The sequence below is a fragment of the Dryobates pubescens genome, chromosome 25 (genome assembly GCF_014839835.1).
Source record: "Dryobates pubescens isolate bDryPub1 chromosome 25, bDryPub1.pri, whole genome shotgun sequence".
Taxonomy (NCBI): domain Eukaryota; kingdom Metazoa; phylum Chordata; class Aves; order Piciformes; family Picidae; genus Dryobates; species Dryobates pubescens.
Window position 1 is genome coordinate 14,834,415 of NC_071636.1, and position 21,718 is coordinate 14,856,132.

The 21,718-nt window shown below is 48.3% G+C and overlaps 1 protein-coding gene across 1 annotated transcript in view; it reads right to left on the bottom strand.

Moving 5' to 3' along the window:
- Positions 1-15,549: 15,549 nt before the first annotated feature.
- The window catches only part of PI4KA (phosphatidylinositol 4-kinase alpha), a 62,087-nt gene continuing 55,918 nt past the window's right edge, over positions 15,550-21,718 (bottom strand). The window contains exons 49-55 of the mRNA XM_054173116.1: positions 21,206-21,310; positions 20,617-20,742; positions 20,174-20,294; positions 18,867-19,026; positions 17,557-17,646; positions 17,125-17,208; positions 15,550-16,237 (exon numbers count right to left, since the gene is read on the bottom strand). Of these exons, the coding sequence (XP_054029091.1) occupies positions 16,186-16,237; positions 17,125-17,208; positions 17,557-17,646; positions 18,867-19,026; positions 20,174-20,294; positions 20,617-20,742; positions 21,206-21,310 (738 nt within the window). The 3' untranslated portion in view covers positions 15,550-16,185. The remainder of the gene's footprint in view (positions 16,238-17,124; positions 17,209-17,556; positions 17,647-18,866; positions 19,027-20,173; positions 20,295-20,616; positions 20,743-21,205; positions 21,311-21,718) is intronic.

A 21,718-nucleotide genomic window follows, 5' to 3' on the forward strand; every position in this document is an offset into this window, starting at 1 on the left:
AACTCATCCTACAGGCAAAGGAAGGGCAGGGTGGGGATGGAACCTCTTTGTTTCTTGTTGCTGTGGGGACCATTAGTGATACCACTGTTCTCCTCAGGGCCAGTGAGCCACTTTCTCACCCATGCTGGGTGGAGAGATTAATTCTAGAATTAACACAAGCATGAGAGACTCCTCTTTGCTCCCTCAGTCAGCACCTCAGACTGAGCCCATGCTCTGCACTGGCAGGAATGCTCAGCCCCAGGGATCTTCATCCTGCATTCACTGCCTGTGTCCACAAAGGTTGGCTCAGCCTTTTGTTTGGTCCCACTTCCCAACACAATACCCTGTATGTAACCCTGGATGGGTGTTAGGGCTTACAGGAAGGGCTGTGCTGTGTGTTAGGAGCCTGTGTGAAAACATCTGAGCTTACAAGAGAGTCTCAGCAGCTCCAAGATGGAGCTTTCCCTTCAGCATTGCAGTTAATTATGGCTTACCTCACAACTGCCCAGCAGAAATCCCCTTTGTCCTTTCCACTGCTGTGCTATTAAGTGCATCGCGCTTGGCGCTGACAGGTGACAAATGAAGCGTAAGTTGGTTCACCACACTGACCCTTCTTGGCAGGGTTTACAGGGCTGGGCCTGACCTTTTCTTGCAGGCTAAGCAAATTTCCCTTCTCTGATATTCTGCTCACAGGGTGCTGCTTTGTGGTGAAGCACCGGAGTAGAAGCTTCTCACTTCCCACTATGGGGTTAGGAGGAGTCCTCCTCTCCTCGCACCTCAGCCAAAATGGTCAGGAAAGAGCAGATACAGCAGAACATGAGGAATATTCTCTCAAAAAGTGAACTAAGCAAGAAGATTTTTTTTCTAGGCACAGGACAAAGGAGCTGAGGAGAAATGGGAGCACTGCTGTAATGCCACCCATCCCCTCCAAGCAAATGTACTGTGCCTCTCATAGAACACACAATTTTCTGAACAGCTTTCAGCAAACACAAGTTTTCCAGAAGAGCTGGTCAGCAATAACCTGCTTTCATGACAGCTTGCAAAGAAGGGAGCAGGAGGGCTGATTTGTGCCCGGTACAAAAACAAACCACAGACATCCCATGCAGCAGACACACACAAAGCTGAGCTCTGCAAGTCAGAACGCTCCCCAGAGGAGTCAAAGAATCAAAGCAAAGGAGCAGGGATACAAATAGCCTGACTTTTCAGGCACATCAAAGGGCAGAAAACAAGTCCCTCTCAACCCTGGGGACCAAGGTAGAAAAGATCTAATAAAGAATTCAAATGCCATAATCACATAATCCAATAAACTACAGTTAAAGTAAAACACCTCTATAGCAAACATCCGTGAGTGGGAGAGAAAACAGCTCTGAAGTGCTAGGTAGGGATGGCTTCCTTCCCTTCCCCCTTTTAACATGTCACCTCCTGTTGGTGGGACAGATCCAAAGGATTATTCTTGGTATCAGATTCCCACAGGGCAAAAATGGAAAGGGGAGAAGAGCTTCTCAAAGAAAAGCAGTAGCGGAGAGCACCCCGGTGCTGAGAGCTGAGCAGTGCAGAACACATGTTGGACTAACTTGCCATGGAGGAAGCTGGTTGCGGTGTTTGTGTGGGAAAGATGAGAGAGGGAAAAGGCTGGGAAAGAAAAAGTGAAGAAAATCATCCTCTCCAGACTGCTGCCAAGGTAAGTCCTTGTCTGTACCCTCCCATGATACTCCACCCCTTGTTTTCACTTTATTCTGAATACCTTCTTTCCTCTCTTCCAGTCCCATATGATCTCTTCCTTATGCTCACCTCTGAATCTCTACCTCTTGTACTATCTGGGGCTCCCTCAGATATTCCACGCAAGCTGCATCTCTTCCATCATCTCCCTGACAAATCTGCCAAGCAGGGAAGTTACTTCACCTCGCCAAGTCTGAGGCAGGCTGACCCTGATGACCACATACAGCCAGCTGCTTGGTTGTAAGTGCCACAGAAAAAAAGATCTCACTTCACCACTGGAATTGGCTGGGAAACTTGTCTCTCCTTTGACAGTCCAGGTAGGACTATCCTCTTCTTCCAAGCTCAGACGTGTGGACAGGAGCAGACTAAAGGGGAAATTCTGACCTTGCCTGAGGAAAACAGATGCAGATTTGCAGTCTTTGACAGAAAAGCCATCCCTGGCCTAACTCGAGTAATCAGGGAGAAGGAGTTCTGCTGATGTAGGCATCCCACAGGTATTTGCTTTTACATTGGCTCCTGAGCACAGCCAGTGAGCAGAGAACAGTAAATCTCTGCAACGGCAGGGGAGGGCAGCAGCAGAAAGGGTCATTTCCTCTTGCAGACCAGGCAGGCAAGTACCACTGGATGGGTACAAAGGGAAAGGCAGAGGGGCCCTCAGCTCCTGCCACACATTTGTGCATACAGATGCTTCTGCAGAATCCTCAGTTGCCCAGTGCAGCTGTACAGAAGTGGTACAATTAACATTCATAAATGCCTCAGCCTCGTGCTGGCAGAATTCCACCTTTATGACTTCCCTTCCTGTGCACTCTCTCATCCTTAGCCCCTCTCCTGCTGAACAAGCTGTCTGTTAATCCCCATCTTCTCTGAGAGTAAAACATTCCCATCAGACACCTTCTAAAGTGCTTGGCTGGAATCTAGCTAGATGTCTGATGATGATCCAAGACAGTTAAGTTTTCTTATTAAAGAAATGCATTACATTAGTTGCAGACACAAGGATAGCATAGAACTGACTCAAATGTTGCTGCAGAGCCTTAGGATGTGACACGTGCTCACGACAGCAGCTGTTTCCGACCTGATGCCTCAGTTCTCTCAGTAAGTGCAAAGTGTAAGGACTTGCAAAAAATGCTGGCAAGGCACAAGGAGGAATGCTGAAGCCCAGTGAGAAAAGGACTTTTTCTTTTCTGTAAGTAATCATTATGGAGGGAAGCACAGCTCAATGCAGCCATTACAGTTCTAAGAGTGGGAATTAACTTATTGGAAAAGGTTGGGCAGTAACCCAGACACATGACCCCCATGTAGAATAAAGCCAGAAAAGGTCATCAACTCCTTTAAACTCCCTGCCTTATGCAACATGAAATCACTGTTGATGCAAAACATGACAGTACTTGCATAGGTTATTCAAGAAAAATCCATTCCCTTGATGTGCCACATCCATATCTCTGCTGCACAGCAGTGTGAGCGCGATCACACCGAGTGCAGAGTGAATCTCAGAAAGAGAGACACAGCAGAAACAGGAAGGAAATGCTGAATTGTTGTATATGATCTTTTACATGGCAAGCTATCAGTTGATTTATATAGCAAGAGTCCCACAGAGTTAGTTCATGATAAATTCATGAGGCAATGTGCTTTTGATCACACAGTGCTCTTCTCATGTCTTGCCATTTCCAGCTCCCTCTGTATCCACCTTCTGGGGACAGCATTCTACCTCCCATGGCACACTGGTGCTAGAGACAATAAGGACCAGGCTGTGTCAGATGCCTCTCCTGACATGTCACATTCTAGAGGGGAAGCAGTGCCTTAAGACATCAGTAGTCTGGGAAATAGCAGGGCAAGCAGGTGGTCAGAGGGGTTAAGCCTCTCCTAATAAACTCAAGCATCCATATCCCCGTGTGGAAGAAAGGGCTGAGAGGAAGCAGTTCTCAGTCAGCTGACCTAAGCAAAGATGCTCTCTACTGCACATGCACAACTGAAACACTGGCAAGCTCACAAATCACGTAGCGCACAGATTGCCACCACAGAGCCCTGGAATGGTTCAGGTTGGAAGGGACCTCAGAGATCATCTGCTCCAGCCTCCCTGCCATGGGCAGGGACACCTCTCAACTTGACTCAGCTGCTCAAGGTCTCACCCAGCTTGGCCTTGAACACCCCCACAGGAGGCATCCACAGTCTACCTGGACAATTTATTCCAGAGTCTCACCACCCTCATACTGCAGAACTTCTTCCTAAGTCTTCCCAAGTTCCTATCCAGTCTAACCCTACTCTCCCTCAGTTTCAAACCATTCCCCCTTGCTAGACACCCTTATGACTTTCCATGCTAAGATGGGTGAGATGAAAACTATTTGGGGGGGGGAGGGGGGGAGGGAACCACCAACCAAAAATAGTATGGGAGATAGAGCCTATAGATTTAAAAGGTGCATCAGTTCCTTGTTTAGGCCTCTGAGGACATAAATTCTGCAGTGTGGACTTACCCTCAACTTATAGTTATCCTGCATATGAGCATGGCTACCCCCAAGGGGACACTGCAGCCAGCAGGAATCTTGGTGAGCATTGCTTGTGAGCCATTGGAATCAGGGAAGACAGACCTTCTCAATCCCATATTCTCCTACAGTTTGCATCTGCTCAGTACCCAGAAACAATGCTCCAAAGCTAGTTTCTGGGCACAAAGGCATCCCTGGGTTATTTTTCCTGGGACACCCACATAGTAGGAAGAGCCAGGATGGTATTACTACAGTGGCATGACAGCAACAATCGCATGCCAAAGCGATGCAACCTAGAGAGCAGCCCAGACTGGCTGGAGTTGGAATCTGCTTCTGCACCTTGAAAAACAGTGGCCTGTGGGAAGATCACTGCTTTCCAGCACAGGCAGAGTGTGATGCAAGGGAGAACAGTCTTAGGAAGATCTCTGGCATCTGAAGCAACTGCCATGGCCTGAATAATTGTCATAAAAGGTATGTCCCAGAGTCACAAGGCTGTGTTCACCACAGGGTGGGGAGCACTGGTTTGGAGAAAGCAACTGGAGTAGTCATGCTCTAGTAAGTGGGTAACCCAACCAGATATATCACAGAATAACCTCTGTCTCATTTTCCTCATCTGTAAGACTTCCTAACTCAGAGACACACAGACAGGCAAGGAGTTGCGTGAGCTGAGGACCGTGTGCTAAGCTTGGACATTCTTGCTGGAAGGCTGTGCCAGCCAGGAGACATTTCCTTACATCAAACACCCAGTGTACCACCATTTAGTAAAGGGAGGTCCTTTGGTGCCAAGATACTCAGCTCTGATTTAGTGCATGGTACAAGAGCCCCAGCCCTTTTAAACCTCCTCAGCAACTGTGGCACTTGGGGGAAACACAATAATTAGCATAATTGCCAATTCAGCCTCTAATAATGTACAATGTGCTCATTAACCCAATTAACCCCATGCAGCACAACAAGCATCACAAACAACACCAGTGATGTGATGGAGGGCAATGGCTGCTCCACAGTGACAGCCCTGCCCCATCCCAGCGTGCTGACGGCAAATCCCAGCGGCAGGACCCCCGCTCGGCTTGGAGATGGGCACGCTGCCACCTGAGCTGGTGTGGCAGCCACACGCTCGGCTTCCTCCAGGGCAAGACAGCAGCTTCTCCTCCCACAAGGTTTTGCCTGGAATGGACTGGTACATTTAATTAAACACTGTATCAATACCCCCATATGCAACCCCTCTTCTCCACCCCCCCCCCTCCCTGAAAGAGTCTCAGGTGGGATTCACTCGCCTGCTTTTGCTGCTGCTTAATTCAGTCAGGCTGGTAAATAATTCAGCAGGCACTCAGCCAACAAACAAACAGGCAGGCAGGCAGCACAAATGGCCAGACAGGGAGATGGAAGAATGAGAGACAGAGAGAAAAAGCAAACAGGAGAGTGATAGCTTTTGGTGGAGCTCCTTTTCTACAGGCAAGACTTCAAGCAAGAAGCCATTCCTGCATCTTCATCCCCTACAGTTACACTCCCATCCCCTAAAGGAGGGAGTCTGTCTGACACTGCCATGGCCTCCTGACAACTCATTGGTTGAGGCCCCACTGCATGGCTCCTCACTTTCAGAGAGGCCTTCAGTGCCCTGCTTAAGCCCTTCAGCTCTGAAATCTCTCAGTGATGGGCACCAGCAGCTCCTGGGCAAGAGCTGGGCACATGGGAGTCTGCATCACTGACTCCAGTCCATTTAGGCCTCTGTTTTCCCAGCTGTAAAGGAGAAGATGAAATCTTTCCCCACTGGGGTCTCAGCAGGTCCAAGAAACAGGAGCAATGCCAGGAGCCCAACAGTTCTGGTGAAATGCCAAACCTTGCCACTTCCAGCCCAGGGGTCACAGAGCAATCTCAAGATGAGGCTTGTCACATCACCGTGTGTTACAGACAGGCAAATGGACCAGGGCTGTTTTGTTGACCTGCCAACATAAGGGAGCCCATCAAATGACACAGATGGGAAGAGCTGCTCATTCTGGCAGCTCTCTGCACCACTCACCATACTGGTTATCTGCATGAGCAACCTGTGGGACTTTTGCATCCATGCAGGATGCTTCTCCATCACATCAGCATGCAGAAAGCAAGCAGGCAGCAAGCACAAATTCATAAGAGTATTAGCTCTCAGGCAAGAGATTCCCTACCTCTAGCCAAACAGAAAGCTCCAAGCATTGTGCAGGGATCCGCACCAGAGAGGCTCCCTGCAGTATCCTCTCATCATCCTGCTCTACAGTCCCACTGCACCTCTCAGGCATTCTGCCCGAGTTGGCTTTTCAGGTGTCCAGGCCCATAAGTAAAAGTCAGTCAGAGGGGAAATCAGAGACCACATCCTCGAGCACTGGTGAGGGCCCAGTGACATTGCTGTTTCCTGCAAATGGACTGCTCCCAGCACTGAGGTTTGGGCTTTGCTCACCCCAGTGTCTCTGCTGGAGGTTGTCAGATCAGGGGTGGGAGGGGGCACATGGCAATGGAGGAAGAAAGGTTAAGAAGAAACACCTACAGAATGGTGTCAACAGACACCCCGACCCAATAAATCTGAGCAGTCAGAGCTGCACAGAGCCCTGGAGGATGCTTGTAGCAGCTCCACTCAACTCCCTCACACATCTGCTCCAGAGGTACTTAAGCAGGTGAAAGAAAGAAGCTGTGCCTGCAGTATATTGGCACTTTGGAACAGTAGAAGCTCATACAGGACTTCAGGAAAACACTGAGTAGCGTAAGTTTAAATACCAGAGTGCCGAATGCTGGCTACAGCTGTATCTTATGGCTTTGGACACAGCAAGAAAACTCTGCAGCACAACACCCTGCTCAGAAAGTAGCAACTTCAAGCAATAAAGGCTTTCAATAGGAAAAAAAAAGTTGCAGTGAATTTTGGAAGGTTTATCAGAGATGTGAGATACCTGACACTGCCAGGAGAAGCGTCACATGAGAAGGACACAGCTCCTACTTTCTTCCCCTGTGATAGGGCCACAAAGACAATCCAAGGGCTGGAGCACCTCTGCTAGGAGGGAGATGGGATTGTTCAGCCTGGAGAAGAGAGAAGACTCCAGGGGGACCTTAGAGCAACCTTCTAGTACCTGAAAGGAGCCTAGAGGAAGGCTGCAGAGAGAATTTTCATGAGGGTGTCTACCAACAGGACAAGGGGGAATGGTTTGAAGCTGAGGGAGAGCAGGGTTAAACTGGAGCTTAGGAAGAAGTTCTTCAATATGAGGGTGATGAGACTCTGGAATGGGCTGCCCAGGGAGTAACCAATTTCTCTAATTCTATTGTCTGCCCAGATCTGTTGCTTCCCCTGATCTGTCCTGGTGACAGTCTGACACAACCCTTGTGGCAGAGAACTATCACAGTGTAAAAACAAGAGAGGTTGGCTCATAGTTCTGCAGTCTAGAGTCCTGCCCCTCCCACCAAACAATGCTTAACCATGTGAAGGGTTGTAGGGATGAAGTGTCTAAACTGTGAATAAAAAGATGCAATCCCTCATCAGCATCAGCTACAGAGCTGCAGCCCTGCAAGGTAACAACTGTACCTGTATTGCAAAAAGGCCCTGAGGCTTTTTTGGAGAACTAGAGACTCAAATGCTGTAAGCTGCTGAACTAATGTAGATGTTAATTAAAGTGGTGATACTGCAGATCTGTGCTGGGCTATGAACAGAGGTTTTGTAAAATGAATTATTTAGAGTTCTGACTGCATTGGTGAGTGCAGCAAACACACAGCAGGGTGAGCACCTGCAGCATGAACTCCAACCACAGCAAAGCACTGCCTCCAGCTCCCTTCTCTTGGCACGGGAAGGACATGGACCCGAGGAAGCAGGTCCAAAGGAGGGCCACGGAAATGATCAGGGGGCTGGAGCACCTCTGCTACAAGGACAGGCTGAGGGAGCTGGGGGTGTTCAGCCTGGAAAAGAGAAGGCTCCAGGGAGACTCAATAGCAGCCTTCCAGTACCTGAAAAGGGTACAAGAAGGATGCAGAGGGACTGTTCCCAAAGGCCTGCAGTGACAGGACAAGGCACAGTGGTTTGAAATGAGAAGAGCAGATTTAGATTGGATGTTAGCAACAAGTTCTGCACCATGAGGGTGGTGGAACATTGGCACAGGCTGCCCGGGGAGGTAGTTGAGGCCCTGTCCTTGGAGATCTTCAAGGTGAGGCTCAACAAGGCTCTGAGCAACCTGATCTAGGGGAGGATGTCCCTGCTGACTGCAGGGGGGTTGGATTGGATGACCTTTGGAGGCCCCTTCCAGCCCAAACCATTCTATGATTCTCTGATGATTTGAGGTAAACACTCCACTATTATGTCTGCGAAACCAACCAATAAACCAAAATATTCATCATGGGGTTTTCTGTGGTCCTTTAACCTTACTGTATCAAGGAAGCTTTTATGGATGTTACTTTGAAAGAGTTTTCTCCACGCACTCCGAAAGCTTTACGGAGGATAACCCTACTAATGCAGCTGGTTTGTTTTAGCCAGCACCCTATGGAAATGCCAGGATAAGAACTGCTCAGGAAACTCCCATGCACTACAGGTTTGCCAAAATAACCCCCAAATCGCCAGGCACTATGGGGAGTCAGTGCTACCAGAAAGACTTGTCTCTCAGAATGCTGGGATCCCTCTAGGCCACAACTGGTGTGGTACACAAGGACAGCAGATGTTTGAGGGTAGCTTAGACACAATATGCTCATTAGGTGAATGCCCTCACTCGGTGCTGACTCCTTGCTACCAGATATTTAGGCAGTTTGCATGTGAGGGTTGCTGCCAAGATGGTAGTGGAAAGACATGAACTTCAAAGGAGGCAACAGGGCATTGTACAAACATCTCTTAGACTATCAAATCCCTGAGTCTATCCTTGGAGCCACATAATCACATGACAGTTGCCAAACTTTGGGGTACATAAATGCCTTTTACTAGAGTAGGAGTCACACAGGTTGGTTTATTAATGCGCTTCATGTGAATGTCCTCCAAGTCTCATTGCAAGGGATGAAAAACAATGGAAGGGTGACTTGCGTGTAGGTGGACACACAGCAGAGAGAAGCCTTTTCACACTAGGGAATAACCAAGGATTTCCTCTGCCAAAATAAGCAAAAGCCATTACTTGACAAACAGTTGTGGAGTTGATCCTGTGCAATGTGAAGACAGGGAGTCCATAAATACATGCCAGGAGAAAGATACATTGTGGTGGCAGGTAATGAGTTGGTCAGTTGATCAGAAAGCAAAGTGCTCCCAGAGACAGGGCTGAGCCACCATGGTGAGCTGTCCAGCTCGGCGTGGTGGCAGCATGATGACTCAGAGCCCACACTGACTCCCTGCCAGGGATTTAGTTACCCACCACCCATGGTACCCATGGGGTAAAAAGAAGCAGGGCTACCACTGACCAGGTCTGGACACTGCTTTTGAGTTTGCGCCTGGAGAGACCTAGAGTGAGCAATGAAGTCTTGTGAAACCTCCTTACAGCAGTTCTCAGCAGGGTCCTGCAAACCCCTTCTGGTTTTGGCTCTGGTAGGCTCACATTCCCTGAACCTCGGCCTGAGATCTTCTTTCAAATACACACAAGCCCTCCAAGTGTAACCACAGCCAAGATCAGCCTGGTTGTGAGTCAAATATTCAGATGGTTTCCACCCCAAATCGTAAATCCCACCCTGTCACCTGGAACTGAGCCCATTCAGCTCAGACCTCAGCCTGCATTTGGGGGAAACTAGACCCCTGTTCACTGAAAGATTTGCAGATCCAGGCCGTGTTCTGGGTTTGTACCAAACCCTGTGGATCAGGCAAGATGCCCTCGGGTTTAGGGTCCCTGCAGACCCTGTGTCGCCAGAGTCACGGTGTCATCTAGTGGTGACAGCTCGCATGGGCACACACACAGCACCCAACGCTGCTTCCCTTCCGAGCAGGGTGCAGCTGGGGGGCCAGCCAACAACCTCCTCCCAAAGTACATCAGCACTTTGAGAGGCAGGACGGGCCCCACCGTTTCAGCAAAACCCTTTCACACCTTGAGTCCAGCTTTTGGCAAAGACTTCCACATAAAGTGAAGGGCAAGCACCTGGCTTTCCTGCCATTTCTACACCACCAGTAGACAGACACAGCCTCCTGGGAAAAAGGGCGCACCACAAGAACTTTGAGGGATAGCAATCATCAGCAGGCTCATTGGTAAACAAGTTTTAAATTCCAGAATCATTCTGGGGGCAAAAGTTGCATCTGCTGAAATGTCACTTTTGCATATGCTGTTCCCAGTGATGCTCAAGAATCCTAGTAACAGGTATTAAGAGGGAAAAGAACTCAAATTTCAACTTGTACTTGAAGAGGTCCCTTGCATAGGCATACAAATGTGCTCAGGTCTCAAGAAACAGTGGATGATTTTTGGCTTCCCAACTTACATCCTACCAGGTTCAAGTGCCCTAAGAACTGAGAAGCCAAAGAAGATTCCAAATTCAGGGCACTTCTTTTGCTAGAAACCAAGCTCCTTACACCTCTCTTCCAATGTTACTAAAGGGATCTGGCCTACCCCATATCCCATGTGACAGGGTTGTGGCAACACAACCTGCTCCTTGGCAAAGCTGGGAACTGAGATATCTGCTCTTAAACCTGCTCCAGTTTTAAGGAACCTTTGGTGAGATGTAAGCTTAGGCATTTTACCTTTCAGCTGAGATGAAGCAGGAACAGAAACATGATTGGTTTCCCAGGCTCAGCTGCTGGGTAGGAACTCAGTTACCATCAGCGCTATTCCAGCAGCCTCAGGCACCGCAGTGAGTCACTTGTCCCACAAGCTGATAAGAGCTCAAAGGAAAGAAACCTCTCTTCACAGTGGAAGAGGGATCACAGTGTCAGCAGAGAAGGGGGGGGGAAGAAAATTCAGCATTGTCCTGAAAACCAACTGGGTTTTCAGGCTCCTGAGGTCCTTCCGAGGTTTCAACAAGGATCCAGCTCAGGTGTTTCCTTGGCAGGTTTGTCTTCTTACCTAGAGCTTAACCCCTCCCTCTGATCTAGTCATCCTGTCTGCAAGATAATGAGCTTGAAATTGCTATGTATTTGTGTGCCCCTCTGAGCTGTGATACAATCACAGCTGTACCTGGCTGTTTTTCTTTCTTGTCTGGGGTTGCACCCTAAAGGCCAGGCTTGTTGCTTAAAACCCCTGAAACTCAAATCCCAGTTTATACGTGGGATAAGAAGGAGAAAGCACTTCTCAGAGCCCGGGTTTCTGTTGGGACCCCTCCCTTCACAGTGCTTTTTAAGCCTGGTAACAGCACAGACCAGGGCTATCTTCATAGCAGAGGACTGCAAACACCTGATCCCACCTTCTCCACAGACAGCATGGGGAAGCCTGTTAACTCCTGCTTGCCTGCACTCAAAATGTCCACAGCAATTGTTCTTAATCAATGTTAACTCTTTACAGCTGCACCACAGTGTGTTCTTCTCTTGCACCTGTTTTCTTTCCCCACCCTAACACCTGCATCCTGATTACTCTGTGAGGCTTAAAGGCCTCATGCTGCCATCTGCCCACTGCATCTACTGGGAAGGGGAAGACCAAGGAGAACTGCTTCAAGGTAAGAGAAAACATTACACCACCAGTATGTGGGGAGGGAATCATTTCAGCAAGTACATTGAAATATGGACAGGTCATGTCAGAGCCTCTCTGCTGAGAGCCTTCCACCCCAAAGCAACTTTCCAAAACCACACAGGCACAGAACCACAGAAATTCAGCCAACCTCTGGAGCTGAGCAGTGCTGCTGCTGCCCATCCAGCACAGGCAGATGGTACCAAAGAGAACCATGGCAGTGCCCATGGCCAACCACTGGCTTTTGGGCGAAGGCACTATGGATTTCTGCACGCTTGCTGTTCCAGAGGAGACCCAGATATTTAAAGGCTTCACCTGAGACAGCAGCGCAGAGTCAGCAAAACACATTTCTTCGCTGTCCCTTGGAAGGTCAAAAACCTGCCTAGCAGAGCAGGCCGGCACACAAACTGCCAGCCTGCTGAGCCATTTCATATCTGACCTTCAGGTGCTCGCCGGCTCCACCACTCAGCGCCTGCCGTGACAGAGCTGTCACAGCTAAAGGTCGCGGCAAGGTCCTCCCCGCCAGCCCCGCTTGCCTTGCCTGGAGCGCCGATCTCCTCTCCTCGCCGGCTCTCTCGCTGTGTTCCCCGGCACCACCGCCTGTTTCCGAGTGCCCTCTGCCGCCCGGCCCGCAGAGCTGCCCGGCTGCAGCTAGTAAGGCCGAGAAAATGAGCGGGATGCCGGCGGGGGACGGTCGAGCGGGCGGCGCCTCAGGGGCGCTCCAGGGACCCAGCGCTAGAGCTGAGACCTGAGCTCAGCTTTTGGCGCCAACTCGCAGAGCTGTACGGGCGGCGGGTTTGGAAAGTGTGGGCACCTGCCAGGGCTGCCCAGACCAGCCGTTTTCAGCTCTGTTCCTGGGCTCACCTCCCAAAGCGCTTGCAGAACTCTTCTCATCTGGGATCTGAGGCAGAGAAGGTAGGGCTGCCACTGCTGGGATCCTTTCCTGGCAGCTTTACCCCTCTCTTCTGCCTGGACCTTGTCATCTGAGTGATGAGTAACTCTTGTCTCCAAAGGCAAATAGAAAAGCTGGCTCTGATCCTGTCCTAGCCCAAGATGTGGAGCCGGGAACCCCTTTGGGCATCAGGGGACCTCCAAAAGCTGCACAGAAGCAGTTTCTACCCCCACGGTAAGAAATCAGACATTCTAGAAGGTTCTAGCAACTTACAACCTCCATTACTTGGCAAAATTGTTTAGTCAGTTGGTTGTCTTCATGGGTCCAAGAATCCTACTCTACCCTTACCCTCCTTCTGTTCAAGTTGGTACAGGGAGCCAGGCCTGAGACTAAGATGCAAGTTTCTGGCTCTCAATGCCAGAACACAATCTGGCGAGCTGTTCCCTACCTAGGTTAATAAAGCTCTTTTAAATGTAAGACTCACGAGTAGCTTTATTAGCTCACTCATTCATGTGCAATCAGCTATCACACCAGCACAGCATTGTCCTTCACAACAAACAGCTTTGCAGCATGTCCGGGACTGTGTGACAAGGCTGGCAGCAGCCAAGTTCTGTGCTCCAGAGTAACGTGAGGATCTCCACAAGGAAATGGTTTGTACATGAAGATGCACACATACAGCCTGCATCTGTACACCACCAGCAAGCAGCTTCAAAAAGCTTGGATGTGGCACTTAAAATACCACATCTAGCATGGGAGAAGAGAGATGCATGGTAGCAATGTATGATTTAAACTCATCTTTTTGTTATCCCTCCCTGTGAGGTATTTTGTTACTCCTCTCCGTGAGTTACCACTCCTATACCTCTACAAGCATGGAATTCCATGACTTGCCCCTTCTTACATCAGGATCAGTTACCACCCCACATGTTGACTCCCAATCAATCCATGTAGCTGGGACTGGCTCCTAGATTTGCCCCAGTTCAGCCATTTCCCCCAGCTCCTTGTGCAGGGACAGGCTTGTCCCTGCAAAGCTGAGACAGCTTGCTTCAGAGCAGACCAAGGCACATTCCTAGCTCTGTATGTGTTGTCACTGAGCAGGTTTTAATTCCCGAAGGCATGTGTGGGGTGTCAGGATCTGTAATGTGTCTTTGTGTGGGCACTTACACCCACACTGCCAACAATCACTCCCAATTCTGTTCCCTTTGGGCTGCCAGGCTTCCCTTGGGAAGAGACACCTAAATGCAGGCAGGGAGGGACCTTCTCCCTCCAGTGAACTGCCAGCCATTGTCGTCTGCCTGTGGGATGGCTTATCTGTTACTGTGTCAGCCTCTCGGTTCTGCTCTCCCCAGGCAGGCAGCAGGTTCAGAAACCTTCACACAGGCATGTTGGTGGTTTTTTGCTGACTACACCATACTGACCCTGGAGAGGGACCTCAGAAGAACAGGAACATTACTACTGCTATTAGGCAACTGATCCTATAGCAGAAACAAACACAAAGGCATAGCTACAAAGCCCTAGCAAGAGCAGTCCATCAGTGACAGGGGCCTTCTGGGGAGGCTGTACTATTTAATAAGCCAGCTGATGCCAGGACTGTGCCTTATCAGAACTCATCTGCTTGTGCCAGCCAAGGAGCTTATCTAATAAACACACTGTGTCACCTTACAGATCTTGCTTCTTCAGAATTGTAACTCCTGTGCAGGGTCCTTAACAAATACAGATGAAGCCCAAAAGCCTCAAACCAACCACCCCACCACTGCTATAATGCAGGTAACAGCCTGAGCTAGGCACCCTGCACTTCAGGCTGGAAAATGGTGGCCATGCTTCCAAGTATGATTGCAAGATGCTTTCAGTAAGAAGGTTCTGTCAGAGAGCCTTTACCTATAACAACCCTGTGCACAGGACAAGTTCTTTTGTTTGCTGCTCTTTACTGACAGCATTCATGAGGAAGCAAGGGGACAGTGTGGGGATATTTATGGTGAAAAGGAGAAAAACCCAACAAACTGAACTGTTCTGCTGGCCACAATCCCCTCCCCTCTTCTCCAGCATTTTCCAGAGGACTCCAGCTCCTCTTCCCATGGTTGCTCATTGCACTGGCTCTCTGCCCCTATCCACCCTGAGGGTGTGCAGCATGTGCTGGGTGCCTGCAGGCAGTCTCCAGACCCTTCTTCCCGGCCAGGCCATCGCACAGGCACATTGCTGGTGGAGGTGGATTGCTGTTCTTCAGCTTCCAACACGCACATGAGATTAGCATTTCAATAGTGCTGATCAAGTTACTGGTAGCAGTGAACCTGGGCTCCATGTGATGCAAATGAATCGCTATCAATTTTGCTCCTTTCTTAAGGGTTCTTTAAATGCATGGCCAACACAGAAAGAACTGCTGTGGGTTTAGCCAGGGAAATCTGCCTCTCACTACGACCTGGAATTTCTGAGAGCATAGAAACTTAAAAAGACCAAAAAGTTTCTATGGTTCTAAGAGCATTTTCCCTATTTTTGGGGGGTATCTCTTTTCTCCCAGGGCTGAGGACTCATCAAGACATATTCTGGGATAAGGTTCTTCACTGAAAGGGTTCTCAAACATTGGAATGGCCTGCCCAGGGCAGTGCTGGAGACAACACCCCTTGTAGGGGTTCAAGCAGATCCATAGAGGATGTTAGGAACAAGTTCTGCACTGTGAGGGTCGTGGAACACTGCAATGGGTTGCCCAGGGAGGTCGTTGAGGCCCAGGAGTGTTGGACTGGATGACCTTTGGAGGTCCCTTCCAACCTAAACCATTCTATGGTTTATGAATGAAAAATGTCATTGAGGATGGGGGGTGGGGAAGTCAGCTTTCTGTATGAGAAGGAAAGGTCACACTGCAAGGAACTCTATACAAATGTGCAGAACGCTGCAGGGTGGAAATGAAAATTGGTGCACAGCAAAAGAGTTGAGCCAGACCCAAAGTCTAAGGTCTTTTATTACATTTTATAGATTAAATATATCTTCAGTAGATTCTCTTTTTTTAAACACACAAAAGGAAAAAAATACATTCTTCATGTACAGAGGAAATACTGATCACGTAACAGGGACCATGTACAGTGCAAAGTATGAACACAGCTACACAGACATCACCACCCTGGATGATTATCAAGGTTTTTCTACAGTAAAATCAGACCAAGATAACATTTTTCCTTTCAAAGAGCAATCCACACCCTGCCCTTCCATAGCATTTGAGGGGGATTGTGCAGGAAAAGGGATCTGTTGACTTTTTAAAGGCATTACAAAATCCTTGCATTGCATGAAAAAACAATCAAACCCCACCAGGTCTGCCTCTTTCACACATTCATCATTGTAGTACAACTTTCCTTGTGATTGCAGCCCAGCTCAGTAACTCCAGAGAAAAACAGAAATATCTAGAACCCAGTAGAGAGAAAGGAATGAACTGGACCAGCTGTTGCAATGGCCAGGAATTGGGTGCCCACACACACAAACACGAACGATGAGGATAGTCAGGTGTGACTGAGCAGCTCCTACTTGTGACAAGCACAGGATTGCATGTTTCACATCAACAGTGACTCTCCAGTGCCTCTCAGTATGGGATGTCATTCTGGTAGTACTGGATCATGTCATATGTCCTGCTCCTAGAGCAGAAAAACAAAGTCAGAGGTAAGTAAAAATTTTAAACGTAGACTGCACCCACTGTCACAGAACAAACATCAAGATCATAGAATGGCTCAGGTTGGAAGGGACCTCAGAGACCACCTACTCCAACCTCCTTGCCATGGGGCAGGGATGCCTCTCGACTAGATTCAGCTGCTCAAGGCCTCATCCTACCTTGCCTTGAACACCCCCAGAGAGGAGGCATCAACAAATTCCCTGGGCAGCCTATTCCAGAGTCTCACCACCCTCACACTGAAGAACTTCTTCCTAAGCTCCAGTCTAACCCTGCTCTGCCTCAGCTTCAAACCATTCCCCTTTGTCCTGTCTCTAGACACCCTCAGGGGAAGTCCCTCTGCAGCCTTCCTGTAGGATCCCTTCAGGTACTGGAAGACAGCAATAAGGTCCCCCAGAGTCTTCTCCTCTCCAGGCCGAACACCTCCAGCTCCCTCAGCCTGTCCTCACAGCAGAGCTGCTCCAGTTCTTGGATCATCTTTGTGACACTCCAACAGCTCTGTGTCTTTCTTGTGCTGGGGACACCAAAACCAGAGGGGCAGGATTCAAGGTGGGGGTCTCAGCAGAGCAGAGTCAAGGGGCAGAATCCCCTCTCTTGCCTTGCCTAATTTTTGGCCCAAAGATTCACTCTGACAGAAAATCTTCTGCTCTTTCAGCTAGGCAGCCCTGCTCCTTGAGCAGCCTGGGCATAAGCCTTCCTCCCAGTGTCAAAGAGTGGAGATGCAGCAAAGCTGCTATCCTGTGTTATCTCAGTATCAACAACTGAGAAACGTTCAGTATCTGACTGACAAAACTCTGCTCACAGCTTGCTGACCTTCCTTTGGCCATAGAGAGAAGACATGCATGGATGCCAAACCTGTTGCTGAGGAAACAATTCTGGATGATCTTGATGATAAAAGTTGCAGCCTCCCGTTCGGTCATGTTGGGGCTGAACCTGTGTCTATATGCAGAAAATTGGGGGGAAAAAAAAGAGTAAAGTCAGTGAGGTTCCCTCTGAGCATAGTAAGGTGCCTCTGCACAAGCTTAGCCAGGTCTTGATTTCACTTGCTGCAAGCATCTCCTACTTGTGAGGCTCCCTCATACAAATTATCTCATGTTTTAATTAGCCCTTGCTGTCAGTGGAGAGGGAGGCTGTGGATTCCTCAGTTCAGCAGCAGCTCTAGGAACATCAGATTCTTCTTTCTAGACAGCTGCTGCTTTAAAATACCTTTGTAGTGCCCTTGAGCTGCAGGGCACATCCTGTGAAGAACACAGGAAGGTTCTCTAGCTCATGCATATGCTAACTTACTTCAACAGCTTGATTGTCTGCCCTCGGAAGCAGGGCAGCCCTGTATCCAACATCAAGGTAACCAGCGAGACCACAGCATCCATGTAAGGCCTGGAGAAAGAGAGGACAACAAGGTTACAGCCCTCAAACTCCTGCAGCCTTGGCAGGTAAAGCAGGCAAGCTGAGGAGCTCAAGGAGCTGGCTCACACCTTTTGCTGTAATTAAATCAGCACATCTAATCCTCTTACATTTGTTGGTGGAGCTCCACCATTGCCTGCAATCTGTCATTTTCATTACATTTCTCTGCTTTGTGTTGGACCTCCTGGGAATGCTGCAAGATGAAGGGGCTCAAGGAGGATTACACAGAGCAATGCTTCAGCAAACAATGTTTCTTTGGCACCAGACAGGTGAATCAGTGCATCCAAACAGTACAGAAGGCTGAAACCAGCAATACCACACTAACAGATTATCTTCTCATTCCTAATTACCTCATGTCATTCTTTGCTACACCAGCTCAGCCTCTCTCCTCCCACTTAGAACATTCATTTCCTACCAAGCTATTACTCTGCTACCTGGGTGACATTTTTGCCTTGACATGGAACTTTCTCCAGTCTGCTTCCCATCAAGGAACCAAACTGATCATGGCTCCAAGACAGCCCCTTCTGGGGCTGAAGAAACTTGACTCTGTAAGATAACATCAACAATACTTTCTGCTCCTGGTAGTAGGAGCTTTTATCTGCTGTAGTATCCTCCTCCAACCCACATGCAGCACCCTCTCCATACAGATTTATTAGTGTTCCTGTGTGCAAAAGCAAACCCTGTTTGATTGGCATGGCAGAAGGTGAAGCTGCCATCTTTGCAGTGCCTGGCTGTCTATCACAGATGAATTGCTGAACTATCAAATCCCTGCACACTTTACAATGGAAAACTGCAGCAGTTTTTGCACATCCCTACCTAATTAACTCTAACTGAAACAGTGATGAATGTGATGGTCCTGTCTGGGAAAAGAAGATACTGGTTTACTCTCCTGCAGTTTCTTAGTGCAAAGCTTCAGCAGCATGCTAAATGGTGCCAGGAAGTGTGGGTAATATTGCATTTAACGCTGGCTACAAGACATCACCTTTTCAAATCTAACATAGGAACAGGAAAACCTCACAGAGTCAGGCTGTGAAAATGCAGGATGAAGTTATCTCCAAGATTCAAGATGTACCAGAACAGCCTGACAGGCTCAGATCCCCTACAGACAAATGTTTATTATTATTATTATTTATCTTCTCATCTGGTTGTGGCATGCAAGCACTTCCTCTTTTGAGCAGTTAAGCACAGCTCACCTGACTGCCAGATAGCCTCTGACACACATCTCCATGAACCATTTGAATGGAGTTGCTTCCATTTTCCCTCCCATTATCATCACCATCTCATCAGTCAGCTTAATGTCAGGCTCCCAGCCCAGATTTCCACCAGGTGAGCTTTCAAACATGAATCCAAAATCTGTGCACAAAAGATAAGCTGCCTCATAAACTTGGTTGGTTAATTGTGTGCTGTCAAAGCTTACAGAAGAAAGCAGAGGTGGATGTCATGTATTAACACCTACTTTTTCTACCAACATTTCAACTCCAACTGCAAAAAAGCTTTGATGTAGTGTAAGCACCCCAACAAAAGAATCATCACCATGACATTAGATTAGACTTAAGAATGATGACATCAAATACAAAAGTCCTTGCTGAAACATCTGTGCAGTTCCAGAAAAGCAAAGCTAAAGCAGAGGTTACAGCCTCACATTAATTTACTTGTCAAATTTAATTCATACACACACAGTGATGAAAGGAACCTAAAGATATATTTATATCCTTGTACATTTATACACACACACTGATGAATGCAGATGTAGAACATGCATGATCCATACTTAGCATCATAGAATGGTTTGGGTTGGAAGGGATCTCCAAATGTCATCCAATCCAACCCCCCTGCAGTCAGCAGGGACATCCTCCCCTAGATCACATTGCTCAGAGCCTTGTTGAGCCTCACCATGAAGATCTCCAAGGATGGGGCTTCAACTACCTCCCTGGGCAAACTGTGCCAGTGTTCCACCACCCTCATGGTGCAGAACTTGTTGCTAACATCCAATCTAAATCTGCTCTTCTCTCATTTCAAGCCACTATCCCTTGTCCTGTCACTGCAGGTCATTGGGAACAGTCCCTCCACAGCCTTCTTGTAGCCCCCTTCAGGTACTGGAAGGCTGCTATTAAGTCTCCCTGGAGCCTTCTCTTCTCTAGGCTGAACACCCCCAGCTCCCTCAGCCTGTCCTTGTAGCAGAGGTTCTCCAACCCCCTGATCATTTCTGTGGCCCTCCTTTGGACCTGCTCTATCAGGTCCATGTCCTTCCCGTGCTGAGGGCTCCAGAGCCATGTACACATGTGCATGTTTTCCTAAAGCTGGCAAAACTTTGCAAAGCTACATTTCCAGAGAGCAGCCACCACAATCATGCAGCCACCACTGAAGAGGCATGAAAACATCCCCTGTGTGTTTGCAAGCTCTGCAATCAGCATGGAGATTGAGCTCACTGTCTTCTACAAGCAACACTACAGCAGAAGGAAAAGGTAACTACTGAAATCTGAACGTGGATGTGACTGACCAATATGAATGATGTGTCCCTTTTTGTCCAGCATGATGTTGCCATTGTGTCTGTCTTTGATTTGGAGCAGAAACAGGAGCAGGCTATAGGCAGCCATACTGCGGATGAAATTATAGCGAGCCTGTACAAACATGAAGGTAAAATGGATCAGAAAAACATGGAGAATTTAATAACCCTCCATCCCAGGAACAGATACATCTCAAGGAGGCTTTTTCATCTTTTCTATTCATGGTTAGCTCAAAGCAATGTTCAATGACATTCTCCATATATCCACAGCTGCAATAACTTCTTTAGCTACGTTACTCATGGCTACAAAGGGATTATCAGCATCAGAAACCAGATACAGCACTAGGGTAGTCATTATCCAATTATTTGTCATTATTTCTTCCAGCTAGAATGCTTCCCAGCTGAGATTTTGCTGTGCTTGCCAAGTGCTGTTTTACCTTCTGGAATGCAAGGGTAGACTCATCCCCATACTGCCTGGTGAAGTAGTCATACATCCCCGAGTCCGTCTGCCGGCCCAGCTGGTCCCGGGACGTGCAGTCAGGGATGCACTCAATAACACCACACTGAGGGCAAGAGGAGAGACAGGTCTGCAAAGCATGCTCCCAACAAGTACCCTGGTCATGGCTCTTGGCAGTCAGATAGGTCCCCTGGGAAATGTGGGGAAGCCTATAGAGGACTGAATGCAGGATTTCTAGCTCATTCACAGAACACATCCATCCAATTTTGCAGGCTTTCCAGGCAAGGCAAGACAAGCTCTGTGTCTTCCTGCTGACTTGCACAGCATAGTCCCAAAAATCAAGCAGCAAACACAAAGAACCACAGACAGCAAAATTTGAGAGCTAAAAACTTCAGAAAAGAAGGAAGCAGGAGAGGAAAGACACTTTTGTCATTGGGACTCCAAATATTTGGCATGAGTGATGCGGGCAGCATTTCGTTAGAGCGTGGAATTTTTATGTGTGCTAGAAGAGGAAATCTCTTTTAATGAGGAACTATTTTCTGCATCAGTACAGTTAATTGCTCACTTACCCCAGGAGCTGTAGCCACCACTCTGTATGGAAACACGAAAAGATCCAGGCCTACCAGCTGAAAGATGTTCTTGAAGAGGTCGATGATTTGTAAAGCTAACATGTCCTGGCAGACAAGAAACAAATTGCACAAGTGTTACAGGGGTGATGGATCACAAGGTAAGGTTATAAAAATGATCTCAAGAACTCTGAAGTGTGCATTAAGTTACCCCAGCAGGTCTGCAGATGTGTGCTTGTGCATGCGCTGTGGCTCTGGGGGCCATCACAATGCAGTAAGATAAATGCTGTTTAGGTAGGGAGCAAGCAGTACTTGAAGATTCAACTGCTGACCTATGGAGAACATGTTTTCCCAGCACTCTGGTAAGAGGGCTGCTAGTAACCGCAGGGATAATAGGCAGCATTTCCCCTTAATCAAAACCAATCAGGCTTCAATGTACAGAAGCTACTGAAACTCTGGAAAAGAATGCTAAATAATGGGGAACTGTGTTGAGAAGATGCCTTTTAGTTTCCAAAT